Below are 27490 nucleotides of genomic sequence, written 5' to 3' on the forward strand. Positions count from 1 at the left end.
TTGACTGTCACTCAACACTTGCTGCCTTCCTAGATAGCATTATCCAAAGTCGGCAGCAAATTTATTATGCCTTATAAGCATATTTAAGACTGTATGCAGCCTATGCAGAAACTTCTAGAATGCACAGTGACAAGCTCAGTGAAAAACATTATATATTATGGATTGATCATTATTCATTATAATATGGCACAGTCAAGAGAAATGTTAATTATAAAATACATGTTTCACCCAATAATAGACGTGTTTGACCGCTGCATTTGTGTCTTGTCAAAACACACACTCAAGTTAAAGGAAGCTCAACTTTTATAAATGTGTTATATGTGTTTTTAATCCCATTGCCTACATCTTGCATTTTTAATATCAAAGAAATGTGTTCTGTATGAATGGGCCCTTAACCTTGTTTAAGTTTTTTCAATGGGGAACAAGAAGTTGAAAGTTCTGCACTGCCAATTGTGTTTTATAGTACTTTCTCTTTACTGAAAATGTTTCAGTAAATTCCCTCTTTTCAGAATGAAAATTGCAACACAATGACCACATTGACCCTGCAGCATTTCCCTTCCACTTTCACAAACTAGTCTTGCTATGGTGGTTAAAAGTTTTGACCTAGGTCTTTAAATTCTTTATGGTAAAACACAAGAACACTATTGATTGTGTATACAGCATATGTGGTGTATTTAGGAATAGTCAATATGGTCATTTGTCAGTAATTTACCGGGTTTAATGTGTGAAAGGAGCTGTAAAGATGGAGAATGGAAATGGGGACGAGCCAAGATCATTTTTATTGCCTATTCATGACTCTAGTTTTTCTCATTTATATAGGCTATCATTTATTGACTACAAAGTTCTGCAAAGAGCCTGTAGCATTATCTGTAGTATAGTGCAATACAATATAACATAATATATTGCAGAGCAAAGGTTTAGAGATTTATTTGATTCATTAATTCATAAACACTGTTTTATATTTCCTTGGGATGGAGAGTTTGGTGGATGTATCTAACTCCCATCCAAAAGAACTGAATGCAGTTTCCCTTAGGGCACTGACTTAAAACCACACTGATTTCTACATTTTTGAAAATAACCACAGAGGGAGATGGACAATGGGAAAATAGTTAAATCTTAAACTGCAGGAAGAAGATTTTGAACTTATACACACACACACAAACAGGAACGAATAGACACACACAAATGGGAATATGATAGGGCTTAGATTCTTGTCCTGGCACAGGTGAAAGAGAATTTCACAGAGGAACGTACAGCACAGGAAACATGCATTATTGTTTCTTACCACCAGTGAGTGCTGTTGTTTAAAGGGCCAGTTATTTAAGTCAGTTTTTCCCAACCAAGGGATACTTGGTTGTTCAAGAAGTGATATATGATCCTTTTTGATGACAAAAAAGGTGGGACTGTTTGATGGGACTGTGGGAAGACAAAAAATAACAGTTGGGTACTGAGATATGTTTGTCTCCGCACCATGATTTCATGCATGACTTTTGGGATTTCACCTTGTCCGTCCAACAAAGATGTTTACTGTTAGCTGCTCTCACAGCAGCAAAAAATAGCTAGTCAACCGTTGGAGTCCTCCTCACACAATGGTCGGACGAACCTGGACTGTGTGTTTGATGGACATTGTCTCGGTGGAACTCTCAACTTCTCGTGTGCATGGATCTAGTGTGGAAACTGTAAGTTTGTGTCATTCAGTGCTTGATGTTGTCATCTTTTCTGGAATCCATGTGAAAATTGTTTTACTGTGGGTTCTGAATTTGCACAGTTGTTTTTTGTTTGTTACTGCTGTTTCAGGAAGAAAATTGAATAAAAAGTTCTTAACAAAAAAACAAAAAAACATTCTGTTGTCAATTTCCTGCTGCTTCTTCATCTTCTTATTTATTCAAATAATAATTACTTTTATTTATGCTTTTTAATAATAATAACAACAATACTACTACTAATAATAATATATATTTTTTTATTTTATCATGGTCTTTGTTTATACTTTAATTGAGACTATATTGTAATCTGTGTCTTTTTACACTCTTTTTTGCAGAGTTCTTCCTTAGTAAATGTAGACAACACTGCTAAAGGTAAGAGATTCACCTCATGACATAAAACATATGAAATTCAGTCTTATAAACATCAGTGTGTTTGCAAAGTTTCGAACAACTACACTCAATAAACACGAGTAGGCTGAATGAGTTTTTTTTTTCATCTTTTTTCTCTGTTTTACATTTTTTTGTCTTGGTTATGAGGATCAGACACACATGAGAAATGGATATTTTACAGCAGGAACTGTACAAAAGAGACAGTACATTATATTAAAACCTACAAAGTCCTTTTACTTGCCATGTGTTATTTATTAAGCAGAGCCCTTTTGGCTATTTTTGAAAGAAATATGCTGTCAGATAAATATTTATAGTCTCTTTATTTCAAACATAAGTGAGAAACTTACACTAACTCAATAAGAAGAGTAATATGGCAATAAAAAGCCAAAATTGGTAATAAAGAACTGTTCTCTGCAAGATCCCATAGGACATTCTCTTTTGAGAAATCCTGATAAATGAAAAACAGGATATGCACACACACACACACTGCAGAGGTTTTTCTTGTTGCCTTTTCCCAGAGATTTCCCAGAGATCCAGAACTATGGAAAGAAAATCTATATTGTACATTTCTGCATAGGTAAATATGGATCATGTATACAGTGGTGTGAAGAAGTGTTGGCCCCCTTCCTGATTTTTAATTTTTTTGCATGTTTGTCACACTTTAATGTTTCAGATCATCAAACAAATTTAAATATTAATCAAAGATAACACAAGTAAACACAACATGCAGTTTTTAAATGAAGGGTTTTTTGTGGTTTATCACACCTGAGTTCAGTTTCTCTTCACACTCAGGCCTGATTACTGCCACACCTGTTCACAATCAAGAAATCACTTAAATAGGACCTGCCTGATAAAGTGAAGTAGACCAAAAGATCCTCAAAAGCTACACATCATGTTGAGATCCAAAGAAATCCAGGAACAAATGAGAAGAAAGTAATTGAGATATATCAGTCTGGAAAGGTTATAAAGCCATTTCTAAAGCTTTGGGACTCCAGCGAACCACAGTGAGGGCCATTATCTACAAATGGAGAAAACATGGAACAGTGGTGAACCTTCCCAGGAGTGGCCGGCTAACCAAAATTACCCCAAGAGCGCAGCGACGCCTCATCAAAGAGGTCACAAAAGACCCCACAACAACATCTAAAGAACTGCAGGCCTCACTTGCCTCAGTTAAGGTCAGTGTTCATTACTCCACCATAAGAAAGAGACTGGGCAAAAATGGCCTGCATGGCAGAGTTCCAAGACGAAAACCGCTGCTGAGCAAAAAGAACATAAAGGCTCGTCTCAGTTTTGCAAGAAAACATCTTGATGATCCCCAAGACTTTTGGGAAAATACTCTGTGGACTGACGAGACAAAAGTTGAACTTTTTGGAAGGTGTGTGTCCCATTACATCTGGCGTAAAAGTAACACAGCATTTCAGAGAAAGAACATCATACCAGCAGTAAAATATGGTGGTGGTAGTGTGATGGTCTGGGGCTGTTTTGCTGCTTCGGGACCTGGAAGACTTGCTGTGATAAATGAAACCATTAATTCAGCTGTCTACCAAAAAATCCTGAAGGACAATGTCGGCTCCATCTGTTCGTGACCTCAAGCTGAAGCAAACTTGGGTTCTGCAGCAGGACAATGATCCAAAACACACCAGCAAATCCACCTCTGAATGGCTGAAGAAAAACAAAATGAACACTTTGGAGTGGCCTAGTCAAAATCCTGACCTGATTCCTGTTGAGATGCTGTGGCATGACCTTAAAAAGGCGGTTCATGCTCGAAAACCCTCCAATGTGGCTGAATTACAACAATTCTGCCAAGATGAGTGGGCCAAAATTCCTCCACAGCGCTGTAACAGACTCATTGCAAGTTATCGCAAACGCTTGATTGCAGTTGTTGCTGCTAAGGGTGGCCCAACCAGTTATTAGGTTTAGGGAGCAAGCACTTTTTACACACATGGCCATGTGGGTTTGGATTTTGTTTTCCCTTCATAATAAAAAACCTCATTCAAAAACCGCATGTTATGTTTACTTGTGTTATCTTTGATTAATATTTAAATTTGTTTGATCAATCATTAAAGTGTGACAAACATGCAAAAAAATAAAAAATCAGGAAGGGGCCAACACTTTTTCACACCACTGTATATACATTTGCCCTGAGAAATAAGGACAAAAGTATTATGATTATGAGGTTTGGACTTTTAGTAACTACAGGTATGATTCTAATGAGAACTATGAGTCTAATGAGGCACATTAATACAAAGATCTATCATGAAACTCTAGATGACACAGGCCGATAGGTTCTAACCCAGTCGGATATAATCACATGATTATTCACATGGCACATATGATTGGTTTCTTTCACATCAGCAGCCAATGAGCTTGCTCCTCAGCTTCAGAAACCCTCCACCTTCCCCAGCTCCATCTGTATAGATCTGCTATGGGGTGATTTCATGTATGTAGTAAATGGGGGTTATTTTTTATGGTATACGTGCAGCAGCAGCATTTCTTACATGCTCACAGCAGCATGTTGTGGATCTATTGGCAGTAGAAAGTCTCAGTCCTTGCTCTGCCGCAGCAGCAGCCACGTAGCAGATCTATTCTGCCAAGACCAGATAAATTAACATTGCCAAGTATATTACCATATTAATTGTGTTAGAATGTGGATCACGTGGCAAATAGGTATAGTAATCTCATCTCAAATGAGTTACTTGCATTTTGATACATCTCGCACTACTAATCAGTTCATAGATTGCTCAGTGATTGCTTCCAAATACTCAGTAATTTCTTATTGTATATTCATGCGCACTTGTAAAGGTCAATGGCTTGTTGTGTTGCAGTGATGCTGTTTCAAGAAGTTTGGGGGAAAAGCTTCTGCCGCACTATAGAGGAGCTAGTGGAAGTGGTTCAGGAGTACCCTGGGGAGGTGGAGCACATTTTCAGCCCCGCCTGCGTGCCATTGGTCCGCTGCGCTGGTTGCTGTGGTGATGAGAATCTGGAGTGTCACCCTACACTTACTTCTAACACCACCATGCAAGTAAGGATTTTTCATTCATCTAGGCCAACAATATTTACTTCAAAAGTTTCAAAAGTAGCACAAAAGATGGTACCAATAATTATGAATATTAGCTCATACTTTCATATATCGGCAGTTTGGACTTTTACTTTGGATGCTTTTCCACTTAAGTAATATCTATGTAGGAGACTTTATTTTGTCTGTGTCAGGCACATGGTTGCAATAGATATTAATATTATGACTTTTTCAGTTATTAAAGATTAAGCCAGCAGAGCAGGGCCAAGAATATGTGGAGATGACCTTTGTGGAGCACAAAGCCTGTGAATGTAGGTAAGGAAAATATCAATTTTGTTTATGCAACCACATGTTTTGCATTGAGACTCTGCTTTGTATTGACATTGTAGATATGAATATTGAACAAAAATGTTTAATTTTAAATTTGTATCAAGTATGAAAATGTGTTCGTAATAATCCCTCCGCTTTTCTCTCTGCTTTATCTTACATTGTGATGCCAAGACTAAGAAAACCTACAAAGAAACAAGACAGGTAACAAGTTACTACTCTGACGCAGTTACACTTTAGTAAAAAGACAAATTGGATTAACAATGATGGTTCATTTTGTTGTAGATTGAAACCCAGAAGCAGAGGGAGAAAAAGGAAGGAGAAAAAGAGAGTGAAAGATTGTGACACGTAAGTTAAATATTGATGGTTTTACATTAGCATGTTGCTAAGCTAACAATGCAATACTCTAATAAGCATAGATAAGCAGAATATACACTCAATTAGGTAACGGTCTATTTTTAAGAGGGCTGAACTCATTTTTAATTAAACTGTCCTGTACAGAATGAAATCTAAATATATTTGTTATCAGCATCTGCCATATTTGGTCACACACAACGATCATTTTAAGGTCCAGTTCTCACTATTAATGAACTGTTAACTATGACTTTTGCCTCAATAAACTCCTAATTACTGCTTAAAGTTATGTAGGATGTAGAATATGGTCATGCAGAATATGCGCTTAAATTATAAGCAACAGTTAAAGAGCCAGTATGCTAGTAATATGCATGCTAATAAGCAGCTAGTTAATAGTGAGAATTTAAACTAAAGTATTACCGATCTACTTGACCTGACCCTTAAAAATGTTCTTGTCCTTTTTGAAGGCCCTCATTATCCAGAACAATATTTAAAGGCTTCTAGTTCTATGTGATTTGCACAATTCCCAACACTTAATAAAATATTTTACAGCTTACCATAGTTAGAAAAAGAAAGTATATACATAAAATAAAATATACATAAAATGTTTAAAAATAGTTTTATAATATTTTATTAATTTAGATGACTTTTCCAGGTCACAATTTTATTGTGAGTTCCAAAAAGAAAAAAAGAAACTAAGAGAGAGTAAAATAAGATATATCTTTAGCCATTTTAGCTATAATCCTAATGTTTGTTTTGTCTTTATTTTAAGTCATTGTTATGGGTATGTGGTTGTAGCAAGGAAGCGCACGACGAGGAATGGAAGAAACAGAGGTTTTTAATAATCATCAACACACTTTACAAACTCACAAGATCTGACAAAACATAGGGGAGAACTCAGGACTTTTAAAGAACAGGGAACAAAGGAGCAAACAAGATAATTAATACAACACAGGTGATCAGGATGAACGATGATTAACTAATGACAGGAAACTAGAACAGGAAAAACCAAATAAGGGCAAAAGGGAAACTAAACAGAAACCAAACCTTGACAGATATCTTAAGGCCCTTTAGAAGTTTAATGATGCTCACTAATGAGTTAAGAACCACTGGTGTAAACTATAGTCAGGTTGATTGTCATATTAACTTTTACAATTAAAACCAGTTATTTCATAAATGACCTCATGAAGAACCTCTTTCCTCAAAGCTCTAATGAAGTCTCCACATTTCAGTGGTATTTTGATAAGAACAGGTTTTTTATGTACTTAAAGGACACAGAGTACAAAGAGTGCGTTGTTCTCTGAGCATAAGCGGCACACTTGTATTAATGTGTGCTTTCTTACAGGTGTCAGCCTCCCCGCAGGTAAACGCTGTCTCGCAGTGATGCCAGCCAATCGCACGCATCTACCCCCTTCTGTGCGACCCTCACCGTCATCATCGTTCACTTATGGATACTGCCACTGCTCTGCACCCAACCATCCCAGATGCAGAGTTGTTATGGTGATGGGGCTTCTGTCGGCACACGGGGGGCCTTCTAGTCATCTATACAGGAAACTCCTGTTGTGCAGCTCTCTACAGAAGTAAAACAACTGAAGACCAAACCTAAAATCTGAGACCGAATAAACCCTAGGGACTTATATTATTATAATATTATTATTTTATAATAGTAGTAATGAAAGTAATAAAGTAATAGTAGTGTTAGTACTGGTTTAGCTGCCAAGTCTTCCCCTTTTATTTATTAAAATCCACTGAAGTAAAACTGGTGCATTCCATTAATCAATGCATTAACTAAGCCATTGTGTATTTGGTCATAATTCTAGAAGGAAGCACAGAACAAAATGCCAAATGTCATCTCTTTAGATTCTACATTACTGCTATGCTAAGACTATTACAATTTACTAATGTGAAAACCATGTTAGAAGATTTTTTCATACATAGTATTTTCTGTTGACGTTCTAAATCTTCTCTGTGGGTTTAGCCCTGGACTTCAGCATTAAATTGACATACAGACCTCTAGTGGTGGTAATAATAAAATAATTACGTTCACAAAGTGTTTTTCAAATAATACTGGTCTGAAAGCCATCCCATTATGAGATCAACACGAACAGAGACAAACGTTCATCACGATATGAATCACGAGTGAATGTTGGTGCTTTGTATTATTGTTTTGTCAGTGAAAATGACCAAATTTCCCACACTTTAGACTCAGGTCTATAAAGTGCTGGAATTAAACCAAAGAAGCATTATTATCTGTGCTGCTGGCCCTAAATATAAATACAATAGTTTTCACCAAAGGGCTATTTAATTCCCAATGTATAAAATGGTGTATGTTTTTCAAAATATTGTTAATATGTATTAATATTATACAACATTAAGAGTGCCTTTCTAATAAAGTGACTATTGTTTGTTATTTCTGATTATTATGAAAAAACATTTGGCCATGTGTGTGTGATTTTGATCAAAGAATGGACTGGGTTGTTGTCTATGATTTATGTCATATACGAAACTTAATAAAGTTTCTCTTTATTAATTACATGGTGACATACAATTAACATAAATATTGAACATTACAGTTAACATAAATCTAATTTAAAGTACGGTTTAAAATGTAGTTTGAAAGTCAGTAAACTAAAGCATAAGTGTTTATTTCAAGGGGTATTGGATCAAGTCTTGTGCCATATAGTCAGGAAATTCAATAAAACAGTAAGTAAACCCAATAAGACATTTTTAGAATGATGTTTGTGTTTCTTATGTATCCAGTGTTCACATTGATTTGATGTAAATGATTTCCATTTTAATGCAATATATATTTTGGCAATGAATTATAGATATGATGTCGTTTTTGTAGCATGACTCTTGCTGGGGTTGGAGTGAGGGAAGATACTCAGACTTTTTTGGGCCTGTTGGGAGGGCAATTCTGTGGTGGATGCACTTTGCCAAAATGTATGTACTTTAGGACATGAGGAAATTAATTTGAGTTTAATATTTCCATTGACTTTGAGAATTCAGGGCCATATGGATCGCCATTCAGAAAGGAGGAACACCTAATATTTCTTAGTAAGTTTACAGCACTTGGCAAATAAACAAATAAAGATGTGGTTCAAATAATAATTGTAATATATATATACATATATATATATATATTGAATTGTGAAGCAAACTTTTTGAGTGTCATTGACGTTTGAAGTGCGTAGAAATCAATAAAAGTTTTGTTTGTTACGCGGGTTTCATTCTGTGAGCTACATTTTTTATACATTAAAAACAATGTGATAGAGGAGATGACGCTGCAGCGCGTGCTAGATTCTCTCTTCACGCTGCGGTGCAGATTTCATTCCACACTTCAGTCACGTTTACAGTCGCAAGGGTTCATCTCTGCACCAATCAGAAGGCGCTATGCAAATATAAGGCGGGTCTTGCATAGTTAAGCAAGTGACGATTCGGCGGTTTCCCTGGTAACAGCTATTTAATCCAGTCGAGAAGGCGGAGCTGTGTGTAAACTCACGTTGCTCTCTGGACAATCCAGTTTCCACAACAACAGAAATATAAGCTTAGTTTTCTCTCGTCAAGCGTTGTTTCACATACAAGCCTTTGAGGAGTTTGAGTTTGAGGAGAATTGCTTTAGGTAAGTTAAGAAAACATGCATTTTGTGCTGTAGTCTGTGTTTATGGGAGAGTCTCGTGTTTGGCACCGTGTATCAGGTGCTGCAGTAGCGAGGCTCTGTTCGTATTGTATGTTTAAAAATGATCAATACTAGATCTAAAACAAGCTGCTATTGTGTTTGTCAAGCTGTATTTAAAGATGTTGAGATGTTTTTGTTCAGTATGGGGGTGCATTAAGGCCAGCGCATGTATGTGTGGACTTGTTTACTTGTTTTCTTGGCACTCTCTCAGTCTGCTCATGATTAATTCATGAGCTGTTTATTTACTATGAGAAACTTTGTTTAGTGATATTTGCTAATTCATGATAAACTGTGTGTGTGTGTGTGTGTGTGTACTTGTTTATGATACATTGTGGGGGCCAAATGTCCCCACAAGGATAGTAAAACCTGACATTTTTGACATTGTGGGGACCTGCCTGTTGTCCCCACGAGGGAAAAATATATATAAAAATAGCAAATCATGTTTATCTGAAAGTGTAACAATGCAAACAGGTTTTCTCTAAGCGGTAGGTTTAGGAGATATAAAATATTGTTTGGTCAGTATAAAAGTAGTCTATGGAAAGTTCTCACAATTCATAGAAACAAACGTTTGTTTGTGTGTGTGTGTGTGTGTGTGTGTGTGTGTGTGACATATGAAGACACAAATTTGTATAATGACATGGGTATGACATAGGTATTACAAGGAGAAGGTGATTTATGAGTAAATTTCCCCATGTCCCCATATTTCAAAAGGCTTATAAATCATAGAGAATGAGTAAAAATGTACAAAGTTTCCTGTAAGGGGTAAGTTTAGGTGTAGGACGATAGCAAATACGGTTTGTACAGTATAAAAACCATTACGCCTATGGAATGTCCCCCACAATTCACAAAAACAAACGCGCGTGTGTGTGTGTGTGTGTGTGTTTTCGGTGTGATGAAGCCAATATTTGGTCTTTAAGTGAGTTTAACTGCCAGGAGTCATACATGTGCTCATGTTACACTAGACTATCATCTTTCAGGGTTTTGACTTTTCTTTCTTTAATCCATGACTCTGTCCTGCTCTCAGTCATTGCCTGGATCAGGGCTGTACAGATGGACTGAAATCCAGCAAATCAGACCACCAGAGAAGATCCAACATGGGCAACAAACGTAAAGCCTCCAGTGAGATCGACAGAGATTCAGGTTTGTCGTTTATAGATTTTCCAGCTTTGTGTTCTGTTGTGTATTATTCATTTCTCAGCTTACATGAGAAAGTAGATTTCACAGCCCTTGTTTTTCTGTGTATTATGGTTTTAAGCAAAATATGGTGGGAGTACTTGTCTTAAATGCCGTGGTATGATTATTACTAATACCCATTACTGATTATATTTATGCAATATTGTCTATAATTACATTGTTATAGGTTTATAACTGCACATAATTGCTGGGTTTTACCCTTACAATATTACAATATTTTCTCACTGTAGATGCCAGCTCAGGATATTTTAGTGCTTTGGACCAGACAGACTTGGAAGACATAGGACCAACCAGTACTGCAGCACAAAGCATGCCGACAGCTCCTCAGGTGCCTTTCATTCCTGGCTCCCATCCAGGCATCTCTCCCATGATCGTAATGAACAACCTTGCTCTTAAGCAGGTATGACACATTTATACATTTCTGGAAATCTCCTTATCTCTGTATAGTTGCTTTGCTGGAAAAGCTTTAGCTTGTGACACACATCTGTTTGTTGCAGTTACGATTTTGTTTTGGTCTCAAAAGCTATATTTACTAAATATGTTTAGTAGTTACTGCTTATTACAGCCATTTGCTGCACTCAACATCTTCGGCTCCCGAAATATGAACTAACAATAAGATGAATAAGAGCTTTATAAATAATCTAATCTGTGTGTTTTTATTTACTTTACTCAGAGTAATTCGGCTAACTGAAATAGGCAAGAAAAATTTGAAACTTATAATATTGTACATTAAATCTATATCAAAAACAGTAATTTATTCATATTAAAAGGCATTTGAATTGCCCTTTAAAGCAGGTTTACCTACCATTTCAGTAATGGGTTTGGTTAAAGCTGGTGAGATATTTCACAACACAGTTTCTTCACTGAACCCAATTAATTTATTGGTGTGTTTAATTAAATGTTTCCATGGTATGCAATAGGAGACAGGCTTTGCTTGCGCTCTTATTGCCTCTTGCATACAGCTGTTCTCCATACACACGAGATGTCATATAACTGCGCTTTTCATGCATATGCTGCCGCTTCTTATCAGTGTTAGCAAGCGAAAACATGCTGCATGTCTGAATGAAGTGATTGCTTTAAATATTGTTTTATAAATATTACAGCTGGGTCAGTGACATAAAGGTATCCGCAATGAAGAAATGAAAAACTTGCTACTCATAGAAGAAGTTTATCATTTTATGAGTTGCATTTTTTTTAATAAGACGGAAACATTTGCGCCACGTCATTGATCCCTCCTGTTATTGCAGATGAGAACTAAAGAGTATGTGTCTGTTTTACAAAATTGTTTATTGATTATTCTTGTTTCAGCCTAACTCTGTGGCCCCTGCACTAAAACCTTGGAGCTTAAACACTTCACTAGATGTGGTTCCTCAGTCCCAGCTGCTTTTCCTACAGCCAGTCCCTCCAGCTGGTGACTATACAGGACAATGCTCCGACAAGCAGAAACATCCCAGAAAGCATGTTCCCATGCAGAACACCTTTCCAAAAATGTCCCCGCATCTTGCACAGGAGTCTGCAATCGACGAGGGTCCCAGTGCTATCCATAAGAGGTCAAACTACAGTCATGGTGGAAGACATCAACGACGTCGTTACGATGAAAAACCTTTCCACGGTTCTTCTTTGAAGCAGGATGTGTCTGAGACATTTAAAGATCACGATGTAGATCCCAACATTGCTTCTTTAGGAGAAACTGATCACGCTGTTGAAGACATGGCTGTGGAAAACTCCTCATCCAGGCTTTCTGACCTTCAGGAGCCCCACACCACCACTTCACCATTCTCACTTTGCACTGACTCCTTCCTCACTTCATTCCCTCAAAAGAGTCCCAAAGCTTCAGTTACCCAGAGCAGTGATGTGGAGAATATCTCAGAAGCCCTCTCTCCAAGCTTCAGCAAACACAAACGCTTCTGCAACACTTATAACATTTTGAATCGGTCAGGCCTGCTTGGCATCACACTGCGCACAAAGGAACTTATTCGACAAAATAAACGGTCCCAGGCCCAACTTAAGAGTCTGCAGGCTCAGACTGACCTCTTCTTGGAGGCCATATGTAGTGGAGATCCCAAAGTCTGGACGAGATTGCAGCTTATCCTCCAGAGCTCTGGAAACAGTGAGGAGACGCCAGTGGACACACTGGTAGACTCTGTAAGGGATGCAGAGCAGGATATCACAGACGTGGGTTGTATGGTGTAGTAGCAGGTTCAGATTTTATTATATCAGCTGTTGTATTCTATGGTTTTGTGGAATAGCCACCTTTACTCCGACCTTATGAAGTTAGGCAAGATTTGAGTCTTCAAGTCCAGAGATCTAGTTATCACGTCAAGTTTTATCTATCCAACCTTTATTCTTGTGGATTTGTCAAAGTATATTAAGAGATTGTTTAGGTCACAATTGCATCTTTTTTCTGAATAAAGTGATACAGTGATTCAGAATTTATTAGCACACTCATTGAAAGGAACTGTTCTTGTATTTCAATCGAACTGGTTACTATTTGGAAAGGAGGCCTTGGAAAATCAGAACTGGAACCCAAAATAGTTTCTGCTCAAAAATAATCAAAATGGGAAAAGAGTTATTTTTTATCACTGTATTTAATAAATGCCTTTGACTAATGACAAATATTTGAGTACTTATACTTAAGTGCACAGTTGTTGCTTTTTAATTCAGATGTAAATGTGAAATTCAGAATCATCCTTGTGAGTATTTGAAAATTTGTAAAAATGTGTTTGTAATAAACATTGTTTGTATGTGTATAATGTGTTCTCAATGCATCTCCAAGTTAAGAGTAAGAGTACTAATAAACATTTGTACTGGTCAGAATGTATTTGAAGTAGCATTTCACATGTGCTTGTTATTTGTAATGCCTTGTCGTATTATTAAGTAAGTTGTTTACATTCATTCGGTTTGGATGTGAATGAGCAAATTGGCAAATGTACAGGTTGATTTATTTTTGTATTTTTTTCATAGCAATCTGTTATACTGCATGCATACATACTGTTTATTCTGTTTGGAAAGCAGGTACTAATAAGCTTTGATGACAGAGGTCAGGTTTAGTGGAGTAATGAATGCACTAAAAAATAGCATGTACACTGTGCAAATGTTCTTTTTTTGTTCTGTTGTCGTTTTCTGGAATGCATTTGTATTTACTTTCCAAAAATATAAACACGTTGTGCTAATTTATCAGAACTCGATACTAAGTGACACATTTTTGCTGTAGAAATCTATGCAATAGTCATGTTTAGTAGTAGCATTGTACTGAAGTGCAGTTTTAGGTGTCATTTGACTTTTTTGTGCCTTCAAAAATAAAGGCATTTATTAGTTATTTTAAGTTTGAACGATTTGTTTATTAAATCATGGTTTAATGTGTTTTAATATTGAAGCTGATCTCCAAGAAAAGCCCTTAAATTTGTGTTTTGGTTGAAGTCATTTTATATAAAACCTAATTAGTTACAAATAAATCAATCACAAAAAAAATATTCATCAACTGAAATGTACATTATCATTGCATGCCATATTTATCATGCATCAAATACAAAACTCAATTCACAACAGTATAACAACTAAAAAGGTGGTAAAAAAAAATTATTATAGGAAAATATCATCAGCTGTGATAATGCAGTTGGCAATGGAAATAATCTCCAACTTCTGAACAAATAACCTGCGTCTAAACCAAGCATGGACAACTGATCCAGTCAAGATGCACGTGAAGCGTTAAGATGTTTTGATAAGATATGATGCTCAGTTCAACTGCAGCCAAATGATGTTGAGGGCCATGTTTCAAAACATCAAACAGCATTAAGAGCGGAGCAATCGTAAGCGTGCACTTATAATAATTGAAACGCTGACATGAAACTTAATAGTGGATTGCTGTTTTATAAGAGGGTTTCAGTAACAGAACAGTGTGCCCCTCCATCCTTACTAATTACTTTGACCATGTTGGACAGATCGCAAAGAAAAAAATCTATAAAAATAAGCAGACATTTACTGCTTGGTTAGATCATACAGTAAATCAACATTTTTAGCTAATCTGTCGACTAGGGGAAATGTAAAGTAATTTGAATATAGCACCAAACTCAAATTGTTTTCTGCAAGCCTTATTGACAAAACAAATTGTTTTTATAACTAATAAATAGTTGTAAATAATAAATAATTCTAATTGATTATAATATTTATAATAAATTTCCTCAATAACATTTTTAGAAAAACGACGTAGCTATTAAGTACATGTGCTTTTCACACATGAATTGAAAATTAAATTCTTGTCCAGTAACAAAAATTTGTTGAACTGTAATGAAATTAGTTTAAATTGAGGTAGCAAACATAGGATGAATTGAAATTTCAGAAATATGTATTTTGAATGGAAGTGGTATTAAAATTAATCGTAATTCAAAGAAGTTCACATAACTGCAATGTTTAAATAGAAATGCAAAGTCTCTTATGATCACTAAGACTGCTTTTATTTGATCAAAAATTTTATTCGCTGATGATACTGTGGTTCTGGGCCTCATCTCCAACAACGATGAGACCGCATACTTGGATGAGGTAGAGAGACTCACATCATGGTGCCAGGACAACTGTCTCTCTCTGAATGTGAGCAAAACTAAAGAGCTGATCATGGACTTTAGGAAGAGACAGCAGCAGCCCTACACTCCTCTTATGATCAGTAGAACCCCTGTGGAGAGGGTGAGTAACTTCAAGTACCTCGGTGTAAACATCTCAGAGAACCTGACTTGGACTACACACATCCAAACACAGGTTAAGAAAGCCAGGCAAAGACTGTACCATCTGAGACAGCTGAGGAAATTCAGGGTCTTACCAGCAATCCTGAAAACTTTCTATTCAGGGACCATAGAAAGTGCATCTCAGTGTGGTATGGAAACAGCTCCAATCATGACTGCAAAGCACTACAGAGAGTTGTGCGCTTAGCTGAGCGCATCTCAGGGTCTGCTCTCCCCTCTCTGCAGGACATCTACCTCAAACGCTGTAAAAATAGAGCTGTTAAAATCAAGGACTCAAATCACCCTGGTAACTGTCTATTCACTTTGCTTCCATCTGGTAAGCGCTTCCGTAGCCTGATGGCAAAAACTGAGTGACTTAGGAGGAGCTTCTTCCCCCAGGCCATCAGGCTCCTAAACTCTAACTCTGTGTCATAACATCACTTGACTCCATGTAAATATCACTATATCAATGAGATATTCATAATTTTTTCTACCTCATATTACTTTTTGCACATTCTTTTTGCACATTTCACTGCTGGATATACTCTGTATAATTGTGTATGTGACAAATAAAAATTTTGAATCTTGAAATACTGTAAAAACAGTAATATTATTACAATTTAAAATAACTTTCATATTATCAATGTTGAAAATAGTTGTGCGATTTAATATTTACTGTTTGTGTAAACCGTGCTGATTATGGATATAAAGTTCAAAACATCAGCCATTATTTAAAGCAGAAATTTTTTGTAGCATTCTAAATGTCCTTACTGACACTTTTGATTAATTTAATGCATTCTTGGTTCAATTAAATGCATTCAAAAATGTTAAGCCGTTAAGTTTGAAGGGTTTATAGTTTTCCATTTTTAGTAGGCTATTTATGCATTACCTGTGTTGATTTTTTAATTGCAATTCAGTAAATTATAATTAAATTTTCTGTGACGTATGTCCGATTCAATTCAAAATCTAACTAATCCACAGTGCCCTCCATAAGTATTGGAACAGTAAAGACAAAATTGCTCTGTTGGCTGTGAAGTCAAGACATTTACAAATATGATTAAAAGATGAATATGAGACAAAACTACAGAATGTAAAATTTTATTATTGGGTGATTCAAGATTCAAGCTTTTTATTTGTCACATACACAATTATACAGGGTATAACCAGCAGTGAAATGTAGGTCAGGTCCGCTCCAAGGACAGTGCAATTATAAAGTATAAAAATATTAAGAAAAAGAAAAGTAGAAAAAATAAGAGAATAAAATAAAATAAAAGATAAAAAATATAAATATAAATATAAATGTGCAGGTCAGTACAGGTCAGTATGTTGTTGACTTAAATAGTAATAAGAGGAATGTGCAAAAAGTTGTCCAGGGTATTTAAATAGCAGCAATATGAGGTAGAGAAAAATTATGAATAGCTATTGATATATGATATTTACATGGAGTCATGTGATGTTATGATTCAACACATATATGTTTTACCAGCTAAGAAGCACTTTTAGAGTTTCTTCCCTCTATCTGATGTGAGCATAAGTATTGGAAGAGTTGCCTCACAGGTCTTTCTAAGTGATCAGCTGTGTCCTGTTGCGTTAATTCTTCAGATATTAAAAGCAGGGAATGTGTCGTATCAGTTATATCCATTACTTCTGCATTCTGAATCTTACATTCGATGATCACACACACAAACCAGAATGAAGACGAGGGAACTGACTTTGAGAGAAAAGCAAGAAATTTGGATGCTAAAAGAAAAGAGGAAGTCAATTAGAGCTATAGCAAAAACAAAGGGCATGGAGAAATCAAGAGTTTGGAAACCACCAGCAACCAACAACGACCTGATCGGCTGAGAAAACAACAGTAGTTGATGACAGACAATCATAAAAGCTGTGAAAATGAACCCTAAAAGACATGTCTGTAAAATCACCAACAACTTCCAGAAAGCTGGGGTGAAGCTCTGACAATCTACTGTCCTCAGGAGACTTTGAGACAGAATTACAGATGCTACACAGCAAGATGCAAACCTCTGACCAGCACCAAAAATAGAAAGGCAAGATTAGAGTTTGCAAAAAAGCACAAAGGTGAGCCAGAAGAGTTTTGGAACTGTGTTTATGGACCGATGAGACAAAGATGAACCTTTATCTAAGTGATGGGAAAGCAAAAATGTGGAGAAAAAAGGGAACTGCAAATGATCCCAGGCATACAGCCTCATCTGTAAAGCATGGTGGAGGTGGTGTCATGGCATGGGCATGCATGACTGCCTCTGGAACAGACCCTCTCAACTTTACTGATGACTTAATGTATGATGACAGTCGCAGAAGGGTACAAAACCATCTTGCCTACCAATATTCAAGAAAATGCCACCAGATTCATTGGGAAGTGCTTCATATTGCATCAGGACAATGACCCAAAACACCCTGCCAGTTCAGTCAAGGAATTTATAAGGGTAAAGAAATGGAAAGTCTTAGATTGTCCAAGTCAATCTCCAGATTTAAATCTGATTGAACATGAATTTCACCAGCTGAAGAGGAGAGTACATTTACATTTACATTTAGTCATTTGGCAGACGCTTTTATCCAAAGCGACTTACAATTGGGGAATACAAAAAGCGATTCATCTTGAAGAGGCAGTCAGACAGAGGAAGTGCTCGTAACACCAAGTCTCAGTCATTGTTCAAATAAGTACAAACTAGTAGGTGGAGAGAAAGATAGAAGGAAAGTTTTTTTTTTTTTTTTAGTTTAGGATGAAGTCAAGTACTGCCGAAAGAGATGAGTTTTCAGTTGTTGCTTGAAGGTTGCCAGAGATCCGGCGTTCCGGATAGGGGTGGGAAGATTATTCCACCTGCCAGGAATGGTGAACGAGAATGTTCTGGAGAGTGATTTTGAGCCTCTCTGTGATGGTACCACAAGGCGTCGCTCACTAGCAGATCTCAAACTTCTGGAGGGGATGTAGGTTCGTAATAGTGAGTGGAAGTAGGAGGGTGCAGAGCCTGTGGTAGATCTGTACGCAAGCATCAGTGACTTGAACTGGATGCGAGCTGCCACTGGTAGCCAGTGCAAGGAGATGAAGAGTGGTGTAACATGCGCTCTTTTGGGCTCGTTGAAGATCAGTCGTGCCGCTGCATTCTGAATCATTTGTAGAGGTTTAATTGCGTTTGATGGCAGACCAGCCAGAAGAGCATTGCAGTAGTCCAGTCTAGAAACAACCAGGGCCTGGACAAGAAGTTGTGCAGCATGCTCTGTCAGAAAGGGCCTGAGTAAAGGCAGAAACTCCCCAAAACAAGCAACAATTGGAATTGGCTGCATTAAAGGCTGGGAAAAGCATTTCAAAGGATGAGACCAAGAGTCTGGTGATGTCTATGGGTCACAGACTCACTTCTGTGATTGTGTGCAAGGGATCTGCAACTAAATAATAGCGTTTAATCTTTTATATCTGCCTTATGTTCAACTGTCCCAATACTTATGCTCAGATCAATGAGTGGGATGAACTGTAAAAGTGCTGTTCTTTTTATTTGGTAAAACATGCATGTGTTGAAACGGTTGATAATAAATTGTGACATTCTGTAGTTTTGTCTCATATTCATCTTTTAATCATATTTGTAAATGTCTTGACTCCACAGCCAACAGAGCAATTTTGTCTTTACTGTTCCACTACTTATGGAGGGCACTGTAAATGTTACCCACATTTTAGCAGACCACTTGTGTAATAGTGTGCTGATTACCTTGTGTGCGTTGTTTTGTAAATACCATCCATCCTTTAATCCTGGCCTCCTTCTCTGATCTTACCGCTGCTAATCACTGCTGCCCTGAACTAGGGCTGCAATTGAGTTTTGGCGCAGTGCTGATAGACATAGATATGGGTGTTACCACCTCTTTGTGACACAACGGCAACGCTCTCCTAATTTGTGCAGCGATCCACTAAAAAGGTAGATCAGTTGCATGGGCTTTATTCAACTCAAGTGAACCGAAGCCCTTATCGCATTTAATAACTGGTCGACACAGGTCAAATTATGATGAACACTGATATGGCATGTTCTTGGCTTTTCAGTCATGTTTGTGATCATGGTAGACCTGCCAGTTCCCAGGTACGCTCTCAACAGTCTGAACCGGCAGAAAAAGGCCCAGAGCCCAACGGGAACCAAAAACATCAGTCAGGTTGGCGCGCCAGGTCCCGCGACTCTCTAACAGCTGCCCTTTTTGCAGCTTGCACCAGGTTTGGCCTCGGGCTACTAGTAGAAGCTGCTGACAGCAGAAACCGGCGCTAACTAGTCCGATACCCAGCCAGATGTACAGCATTATAACCAGAAAGAACTGGAGACCCGAAATCAAACCTGAGGGGAGAAAGAGAAAGAATGTTCTTATCAAGGATATCTGAAGTATGAAAGCCTCAAGAAAACAAAATTAAACATACCAAGAAAGAAGTAGCCTGTCGAGAGCGGTAGAAGAGTGAGGAACATCAGTGGGTTCTCAAAGGAAATGGAGTATTCCATTGTAACATACGCCACCCCGATTACCAACGAATACAGACAACAGCAGGACGTATAGATGCTGAACATAATAAAGTAGCGCATGTTCCTATTCCCAACGCAGTTTCCTGTGAAAAAGCAGTGGTGGTCCCGTTTTAGAATCACTTTCTTACACACTTTACAGAAGTGGCGTCCATTCAGGAGGTAATGGGCGTCAATTCGGTCCGGGCAGTCGGGTGAACAGACTGGAATAACTGTCTCATAGGCACTCTCAGATGGGTACCATATAGTCATTGTGTAATTACCCAATGCGTTCCCCATGAGGAAGAGAAAGACGGCAATGTGGACCAGCATGGTGGGATTTAGCGCCACATCTGGACTTCTGAAAACAGTGGGCATGAAGAGGAGGAAGTGGAGGGCGAATGTGACTATGGTTGCAGTGTAGAAGTATGCAGGTGCAATCGTGTTGAGTAGTCTGAGTTTTACCATCCTGAACAACATGCCTGTGTTAGATTAATAAAAGAATGTCTTTATTCAGAAAATTCATTCAGCTGAAGATGATAAAATCATACATTTCATCTTGACCACTGTATCAGCAGTTTATCCCTATGACAAATTAACACTACTTCAATGAAAATGATGAAAGAAAGTTATATGTTATTGACACTGTAAACTTACTTCATGACATTATAAAGATTTTTCACTGGCTGTCAATAAAGATTTTTTCTTGGCCAACAACTATCAAGCAAGTTCAAACAAAAAAGTGGAATGATGGCTTCCTGGTTTGGAAATAATTATTTAGAAATAATACTTATTTTTGAAATTTCGTGGGTACATAAGGCAAGGTGTGACATTTGTGTTCCTGTATATCTGAACTGTGCACAGTGGAAATGGAGAGTCAGACGGGCATTGGACACCAACGGGTGAGAGCCCATGGAATGATGGATGCATGGATGGATGGACATATGAACCAAACGAAATTTCAGATATAATGTGTATTTCAAACATGTTTCCCAAATACTCCACCGTCTTCCATTGGTCAAAAAACAGATAGCCCCGCCCCCAACTCACGCCATTGGTTTAGTCTATGTTGCTAAGTAGGGCTATTCTATACCCTTTGGTAGGACTAAACAAAAAACATAAGCAATGCTGGAAGCCACAGTGTTTACACTTCATATTCAGGAATACAATGTCTCTCAAACGTCCCTGCACATTAAACTGTGACTGGATAAAGTATTTTAACAGAAAAAAAAATATCAAAATAATGCATGCATCAGCTTGTAGCCTATAGCCTACAACACATCATCAAGAAACGGATATAACCCTAAGACAATGAGAAGAGATGTGATGAACCATATGGATGCATTAACTAAATATATCCTAAAATAAATCGCAGAGGTCTAATACATAGGCCTATCAAAATTTAAATTCTTAAACAAACTTATATTTTACAGACAGGGTTCGTGACAAATAGATTAAGGAACAACAAAGCCTGAAGCATCTAATCTGTTTGAAGAAGCTTGATGAGGATACAGGATGAGGATGTTTATTACCTGACGCCGGCTAGAGCAGAAGAGCCGCACAGGAGCGCATCCCTCACTCACGCTGCTAGGAGATAGACCACATAGCCTATAATCAATTCGGAAACAGCAAATCAGTTATAATTTCGTAATACTGAGCGCATCTGTTCGCGGTGTGTCTCAGTAGTTTAGCACCGCCTGTTGGTGTGGATACAGCATCCAGCTCCCCTGGAAATAAGAAAAACAGTCAAACCTATATAGCTACACTTGTTAGCCTATATGGATATGTTTAGGAGTTTATTCATTATTTTGTATTACTATGTGAGTTTATATCCATATTTTATATATGTTTGCCGCTGAATAAAACTGTTTTCCACACAGTGTTCACCAGCAGATGGCAGTGCAAATCAACGCAAATTTGATCACATACGTTTATTTAATTATTTCTGCAGCGTTTGATACATGTAAAACCATGCCTTAAGACTTAAAATGAACATTTTAAGTTGTGGTTCATGCCAACAAGCCCGTGTCTGTGATACGCAGAGACACAACGTCAAACTTTTTCGTTTTCGTTTTGTCGAAGGCGTGTCTCTTTTCACACGGTCCCTGAGCGGTTGGGCGCTCCCCGAGTGCGCTGGTGCTGATGCAGACAGACAGAAGCATCCTACAGGACATTAACCACGGGACGCGTTTGAAAGGTAAGCCGCACTATTGTTACATTCACCTCGCTTCTGATTAACTATTCTCAATTGTATCGTACAAGATAGGATTCAACAAACCACTCAATAATTCATTCCGAACTTAAATGGCTTTTAAAAGTGGACGTTTTGATATAACAGTAATATACATTGCGTTTAAAACGCTATCACTGCAGAGACCTAGGCTATGCTTGGGTGCTGAACACAGATGAGGGGTGATACTTAAATAATTGAACTGCTTGAGGTGTCTGGAAATACTATGGGCATATTGATGGCATAAGAATGCTTTTGCTTTGGCTTGTTTGTTTACCGTCTCATGTACAACATCTCCAGGAGCCCCGCTGTTTTATTGTGCCAGGGGAGTGCGCACGTTGTGCATTCATTATTGGGAGATCCTAATATTATCTTTTTAAACTTATGGTTGCTTTGCTGCTGCTGCGGATAATGGCTGTATTAGTCCTCACATGCTGACAGCTGGGAGTTTAATGCCTGGATAATGTATTGAATGGGGATCAAGTCAAAGCTGCGCGTTACAAATCAGAGGATGGGGGCGGATAGATTTCTCCAGGCTGTTGCCAAGAAGCTGTGATGATGCTCAAGCAGATAATCATAATAACTTTCACAATGAGAAATGTAGTCTCTAATCATCCCTTTGAGAACCAAACATTACTTTAACAGGTAGAGGGGGAAACTCACACACCTGCCAGGGACATGTGCAGGTTATATCAACACAACATTTTCATGGTTTTATAACAATTAAGCACATTCCCCCATTACAATGATCGTAATGCTAAATCATTTAATAAAAAAATAATAATCCTATGTTATAGGATTTTAATTTATTTGTATATAATAAGTGCAGAATTGTAATTAATATTATATAATAGCTATTAAACATAATGATTTTTCTTAAATATTTCATTAGAGGTCATTGTGATAGTGACGTATTAGATTTAGACATTATGGTAGTATATTGTTGTGTACCCCCTTTAATTTATACAACTATGAATAAAAAAGTGATGCAGTAACAAAAACACTGCATTATAGTCATGAAACTCTAATGAGAGTTATCGCTGTGATTAAAAGGAATTTGTTAATAAAAATAGCCTACTTAAAAATGTCTAAATGCAATGGATCTTCCAAAAGTTTGGGGAGGAAGTGTGCTTCATTGTTATGAAAGTACAATGCACAACATTGTTTAATGTTTCTAAAAAAATAGTCTTCATTTACTACAGCATTTATTTATTTGTTTGTTATTATGGATTTTTGAAATGGACATTTTGTTCATTTCATCTCCAACTGTGCAACCATAAAGAATTCATGGATGAATAATAACATATTGTAACATTGTGTTATCAAGAGGTTTTTCAGTACCCAGCATGCTTTGCGTGAGCCTAAAGGGGACGAATAACAGTATACAGTTGAGTGTTATTCTATGTGTTTTTGAGTGGTATGAGCAGGGGAAATGTGTGACTGCTTAATGTTCTGTTATATCACCATTTAGAAAGGATTCTGTTTTTTAGGATTTTAAGAGTTTGCTACTGTGGTGTACTGAAGTTTGTGCTCTGTTCAGAGTGGACTAATGTATGCAAACACTGGCTTTTCTTAGTAAAACAAGGTTTCCTCTGCCTTGCACCACCCACCTGCATCCTTGGCTACAATATCTGCTAATCTAACAGGACAAACCAGTATAATCATGCTGTTCACCAGCAAAACTAAGGTAATAAATTTGGCTGACCAAGATGTTCCTTCTGCTAATTAAACAGCAGGCTGTAGCTGGTTAAGCCAGTCAGCTAATGTGATTTTTCGGCTTTATTCCATGTGCAAACCACGTGTGACACAGCAATCTTCAGTGCAAATCAGATCGATTTTTGTGCCACGACAACAAAACATCTATAAAAATACGAAGCAATAAAAAGGCGGATAAGGAAAAGGTGGAAGCAAACATGCACACCAAAATCAACTATGCTAGTATTGATTACCTTTAAAATTGCAAACCACCTCATCACGAGTTATACTTCTCTATGCTCTGACCAGCTAAAATAAGATTTCAAGCCTCTGTGGCATTTGCAAGACTTGTCATGCTTTCGGAAAGAAGTAATCTCTAAATCAATGGTTCTCCCACCAAGCGATAAATGCCTGACATTTGCGGTCTTCATCAATGGCTAGTGTCCATCTGACTATTAAGGATAAGACACAGTTACGGCACCAGTCACCAGTCAGATTTTCCATCTGCTTTAAATATAAATGGAGCATCTTTGAATGATATTCAGCATTGCATGATTACCAAACTGACTGCATAAAGCAATTAATGGTGGTCGAAATGTCACTGCACTTGTGACAGAATGGTAGTTGAAGCTCATAATTGGATCATGAATAAATCATCAGAATGAACACCTGCTCTTGGCTGATGTCTCCTTCGGCTCCTAGTCCTTACTATTCTCATTAAAGAAAAATATCAGTGGCATCTTGCTGGAATTGGTTTTTGCTTTGCCAGTTGCATCAGAGGGGTGAAAACTTTTGACTCTTATACCGTAGCGCATGATGAATCTCTCAAAGTCTCCTTTCTGTGTTTCATGTTCATGTTCCATGTTTGTTGGTTTCTACTTTGTGTGTGTGTGTGTGTTCATGTGTGTGTTCATATTAATATACTGTTTAATTAAACCATTTTCAACATTTTTTACATTTCAATACAACTGCTATAACAGTAAAAAAAGCATATTTAAAAGCTTTTATTCTTTGTAAACAGCGTAGATAGCACGAAGGTTGCAAACAAAGAGATGCACCTTTAATTTAATCAAGTGCTCACGAAAACATCTCACTTATAGATCAAGTTCATTTCTATTCAGACATGACTGAAAGTTGTGTTGTCCAAGATGTGTTTTCCAAGTGGATCAATTCCTAAAGGGATAGTACATCATATAATTTTTATTCATCTTGATGTCTTTCCAAACCCGTATGACTCTTAATATATCTGTGATATATTATACAATATTATGATCATTTAGAAAATAATTCTGTACAGTGGCAGAACACGAAATAAAGCACCAATAGTGTCACCAAAAAAAAAAGAAAAGTAGCCTACATGCAGCTTGCTGAAAAATTTCCAAGTGCCAAAAACAACCCAATATTTAGGTGGCAGAAATACACCATTCTTATTCTTTTTCTGGCATTTTTTAATGTTGGTTGGAAAAACCAAGGCAAAAATATGCATTTCTGCTAAGTTTACATAACATATAAACCGTAATTTTAAAATAATTTGTTTATGATGGTAGTCATGTTAGTATAATTAGACTAGAATGCATTAGTATCTCTATTCCATGAGCTTTAGAAGAAATGTAGAGCAAACGGTAATAGCAATCTATAAAACAGCATAAACTATAACACTCCAAAAAGACAATAAATAGTTCAGTAAAATCTATGATGCATTTATAAATTAGTAAATGCATTTACTACCATGATTAAGCATTTTACTAATGGTCTAAACAGCACAACTCTACCGTCTTAAATTCTGGACATTCCACATCAGTGACAAATATGAATCAAAAGCATATTTACCTCATTAATACAATGTGAGGGAAGAGGCAGATTGAGTAGATGTTCACAAATGAATACCTCATCGAAAACAGCTGTTAGGAATCATGCCAAAACCTTTCATTTAGCCTGCAGGTGTTACTACATCACGAGAGGCTTTAAACAACCTTATTTTAGTTGATAATGCTGCTTAGTCATTTGCCGAGAGTGCTGCTTTCTCTCCTGTGGTTCGGTGATCAAAAGCTTGTAATACATTGCTGAGAAAACACAACAAATAATCCTCAGTAAAATGTGTATTTGGCATCTCTACGCAGCACAGGCATGAATATTTGATGGTGCACTTGGCTGAGTTTGAAAGTTGATGCTGGCAGAGCCACAGAGGCTGGAGCGTGAGCTGTAGAAAGCTTGCATAGGTAGTGGATAGATATGGTTAGATGGAGCTGTTCTTCTTTCGTAGATTCCTTTTTGCATCATGACATCCAACAGCTGGCATGTAGACAGTTTCTGGCCTTGTTTGTCAGTACTTTGTCATCATCTGTGAGATTTGTTCTGTAAGGACCACATACAGGTTTGTTTCTAATATTATCTTTGGTGCAACATCGTCTCATTCATACACCCACACACATACACAAAAAGATTGAAGCTGGCACCCACAGTGTGTGTGTGTGTGTGTGTTTGTGTGAGTAAGAAATAGTGGCTCCTTGGTATCAGACAGAGGTTAGGATGTCTGACTGAGATAAATGAATGACCAGCATCTGGGCCAGTTAACATACCTCAAAGGTTGCTTATTAAAGCTGCAGTTGTAAAAATAAATATGAAAGAAATGATGGCTCTGAGACCATTGATGAAACCATTAAGTAGACCAAGCAGTTATTTTCCCTCCTTGTACCAAATGCCCATTTTGCCTGGATTTATAGGTGAAAACAAACCACAGGGGCTGATTTGTTTGTAGCTTATCGAATTTGTGTCCAATCCTGCTCCTGGCGATCCAATGTCCTACAGACCTTTGTCAAAGACTTCAGATTCAGAAACACAAAGATGGTGCACTTCTGTTACTTATGAATGGGGAAAAAAACAGCATGCAAGTCCCACCTTCTGAAAAAAGAGCTAATAATTGGCAAAGAGTCAGACATCGCATCACTGCAGATGATGTTAGAAACTCACACTTAGGACTGCGTGTTGGATGGTCTAGCCTGAATAATAAGCTTTTCTATGTTATTTGAGCATGAAAAACAACATTTATTAGACAGTTGTTGTCAGATTTCATTGTTGATTTCAAAGATGAAATTTAATCGTAAAATTTCCCCAATCAAAGAGTTATACGCTATAGTTGCATGACTGCAAGAGGTGTTTCAAAGATGGCAGTTGAGTGAAATCTTAATTTTAATCTTATTTTTTTTTAATTTAGTGGCTGAAATGGACTTCCATAGGTTTAGCTCCAACACACTTGCCTGGAAGTTTCAAGTAAGTCTGAGGACCTTGATTAACTGGTTTAGGTGTGTTTAATTGAGGTTGGAGCTAAACTCTGAACAGTGGACCTCCAGGGGCAGGTTTGGACACCCCTGGCCTATGGCATTATGGGGTGAAAGCCGTCCCTTTAAGGAAAATGTACAGTCATTTTAGACCATTAGTAAGACATAATCATAGAAGCAGAAATGTATATTATTAGATCAATCAAACAGCTTATCAAATGAATAAATGGATATTGATCAGAGTTACTGAAAATATTGATTTTGAAAATAAATAAAAAAATTGCCTATGTGAAAAGAAAGAGAGCACAGAGTAAAGGCCCCTTCCAAAAAAGAAAGAAAACTATTTAACATCAACACCAATGCACGATGCAGTTATGTCATCTGTTTTAAATGCTTAAAGTTGGGTGCATTCTAATTGTCTGGCC

General features: G+C 37.3%; 3 protein-coding genes across 3 annotated transcripts in view; 2 read left to right on the forward strand and 1 right to left on the reverse strand.

Moving 5' to 3' along the window:
* Nucleotides 1-8796, forward strand: part of LOC306886713 (snake venom vascular endothelial growth factor toxin ICPP-like) — a 25115-nt gene extending 16319 nt beyond the window's left edge. Inside the window, exons 2-7 of the mRNA XM_079444042.1 lie at nucleotides 2042-2078; nucleotides 4922-5118; nucleotides 5348-5427; nucleotides 5614-5643; nucleotides 5725-5787; nucleotides 7139-8796. Coding sequence (XP_079300168.1) covers nucleotides 2042-2078; nucleotides 4922-5118; nucleotides 5348-5427; nucleotides 5614-5643; nucleotides 5725-5787; nucleotides 7139-7160 — 429 coding nt within the window. The 3' untranslated portion in view covers nucleotides 7161-8796. The remainder of the gene's footprint in view (nucleotides 1-2041; nucleotides 2079-4921; nucleotides 5119-5347; nucleotides 5428-5613; nucleotides 5644-5724; nucleotides 5788-7138) is intronic.
* Nucleotides 8797-9061: 265 nt separating this feature from the next.
* LOC306886092 (CLOCK-interacting pacemaker-like) lies at nucleotides 9062-14129 on the forward strand. The gene is made up of 4 exons (XM_079442968.1): nucleotides 9062-9415; nucleotides 10497-10612; nucleotides 10897-11066; nucleotides 11975-14129. Exons 2-4 carry the CDS (start codon nucleotides 10567-10569, stop codon nucleotides 12857-12859), a joined length of 1101 nt encoding a protein of 366 aa, XP_079299094.1. The 5' UTR covers nucleotides 9062-9415; nucleotides 10497-10566; the 3' UTR covers nucleotides 12860-14129.
* Nucleotides 14130-19419: 5290 nt separating this feature from the next.
* LOC306886714 (palmitoyltransferase ZDHHC22-like) lies at nucleotides 19420-20342 on the reverse strand (the record flags this gene model as incomplete). Its single annotated transcript, XM_079444043.1, has 2 exons — nucleotides 19420-19706; nucleotides 19787-20342. The coding sequence occupies 2 exons, from the start codon at nucleotides 20340-20342 to the stop codon at nucleotides 19420-19422; spliced, it is 843 nt and encodes a 280-aa protein (XP_079300169.1).
* Between the last annotated feature and the right edge of the window lie 7148 nt (nucleotides 20343-27490).

The sequence above is a fragment of the Barbus barbus genome (assembly GCF_936440315.1).
Source record: "Barbus barbus genome assembly, chromosome: 20".
NCBI lineage: Eukaryota > Metazoa > Chordata > Actinopteri > Cypriniformes > Cyprinidae > Barbus > Barbus barbus.

Excerpts from the sequence above, each read along its gene's own strand:
- LOC306886092 (XM_079442968.1), top strand. The coding sequence starts at position 10,567 with ATGGGCAACAAACGTAAAGCCTCCAGTGAGATCGACAGAGATTCAG. Across the intron at positions 10,613-10,896 it reads TGAGATCGACAGAGATTCAG|ATGCCAGCTCAGGATATTTT; the intron begins GTTTGTCGTTTA and ends TTCTCACTGTAG. Across the intron at positions 11,067-11,974 it reads ACAACCTTGCTCTTAAGCAG|CCTAACTCTGTGGCCCCTGC; the intron begins GTATGACACATT and ends TTCTTGTTTCAG.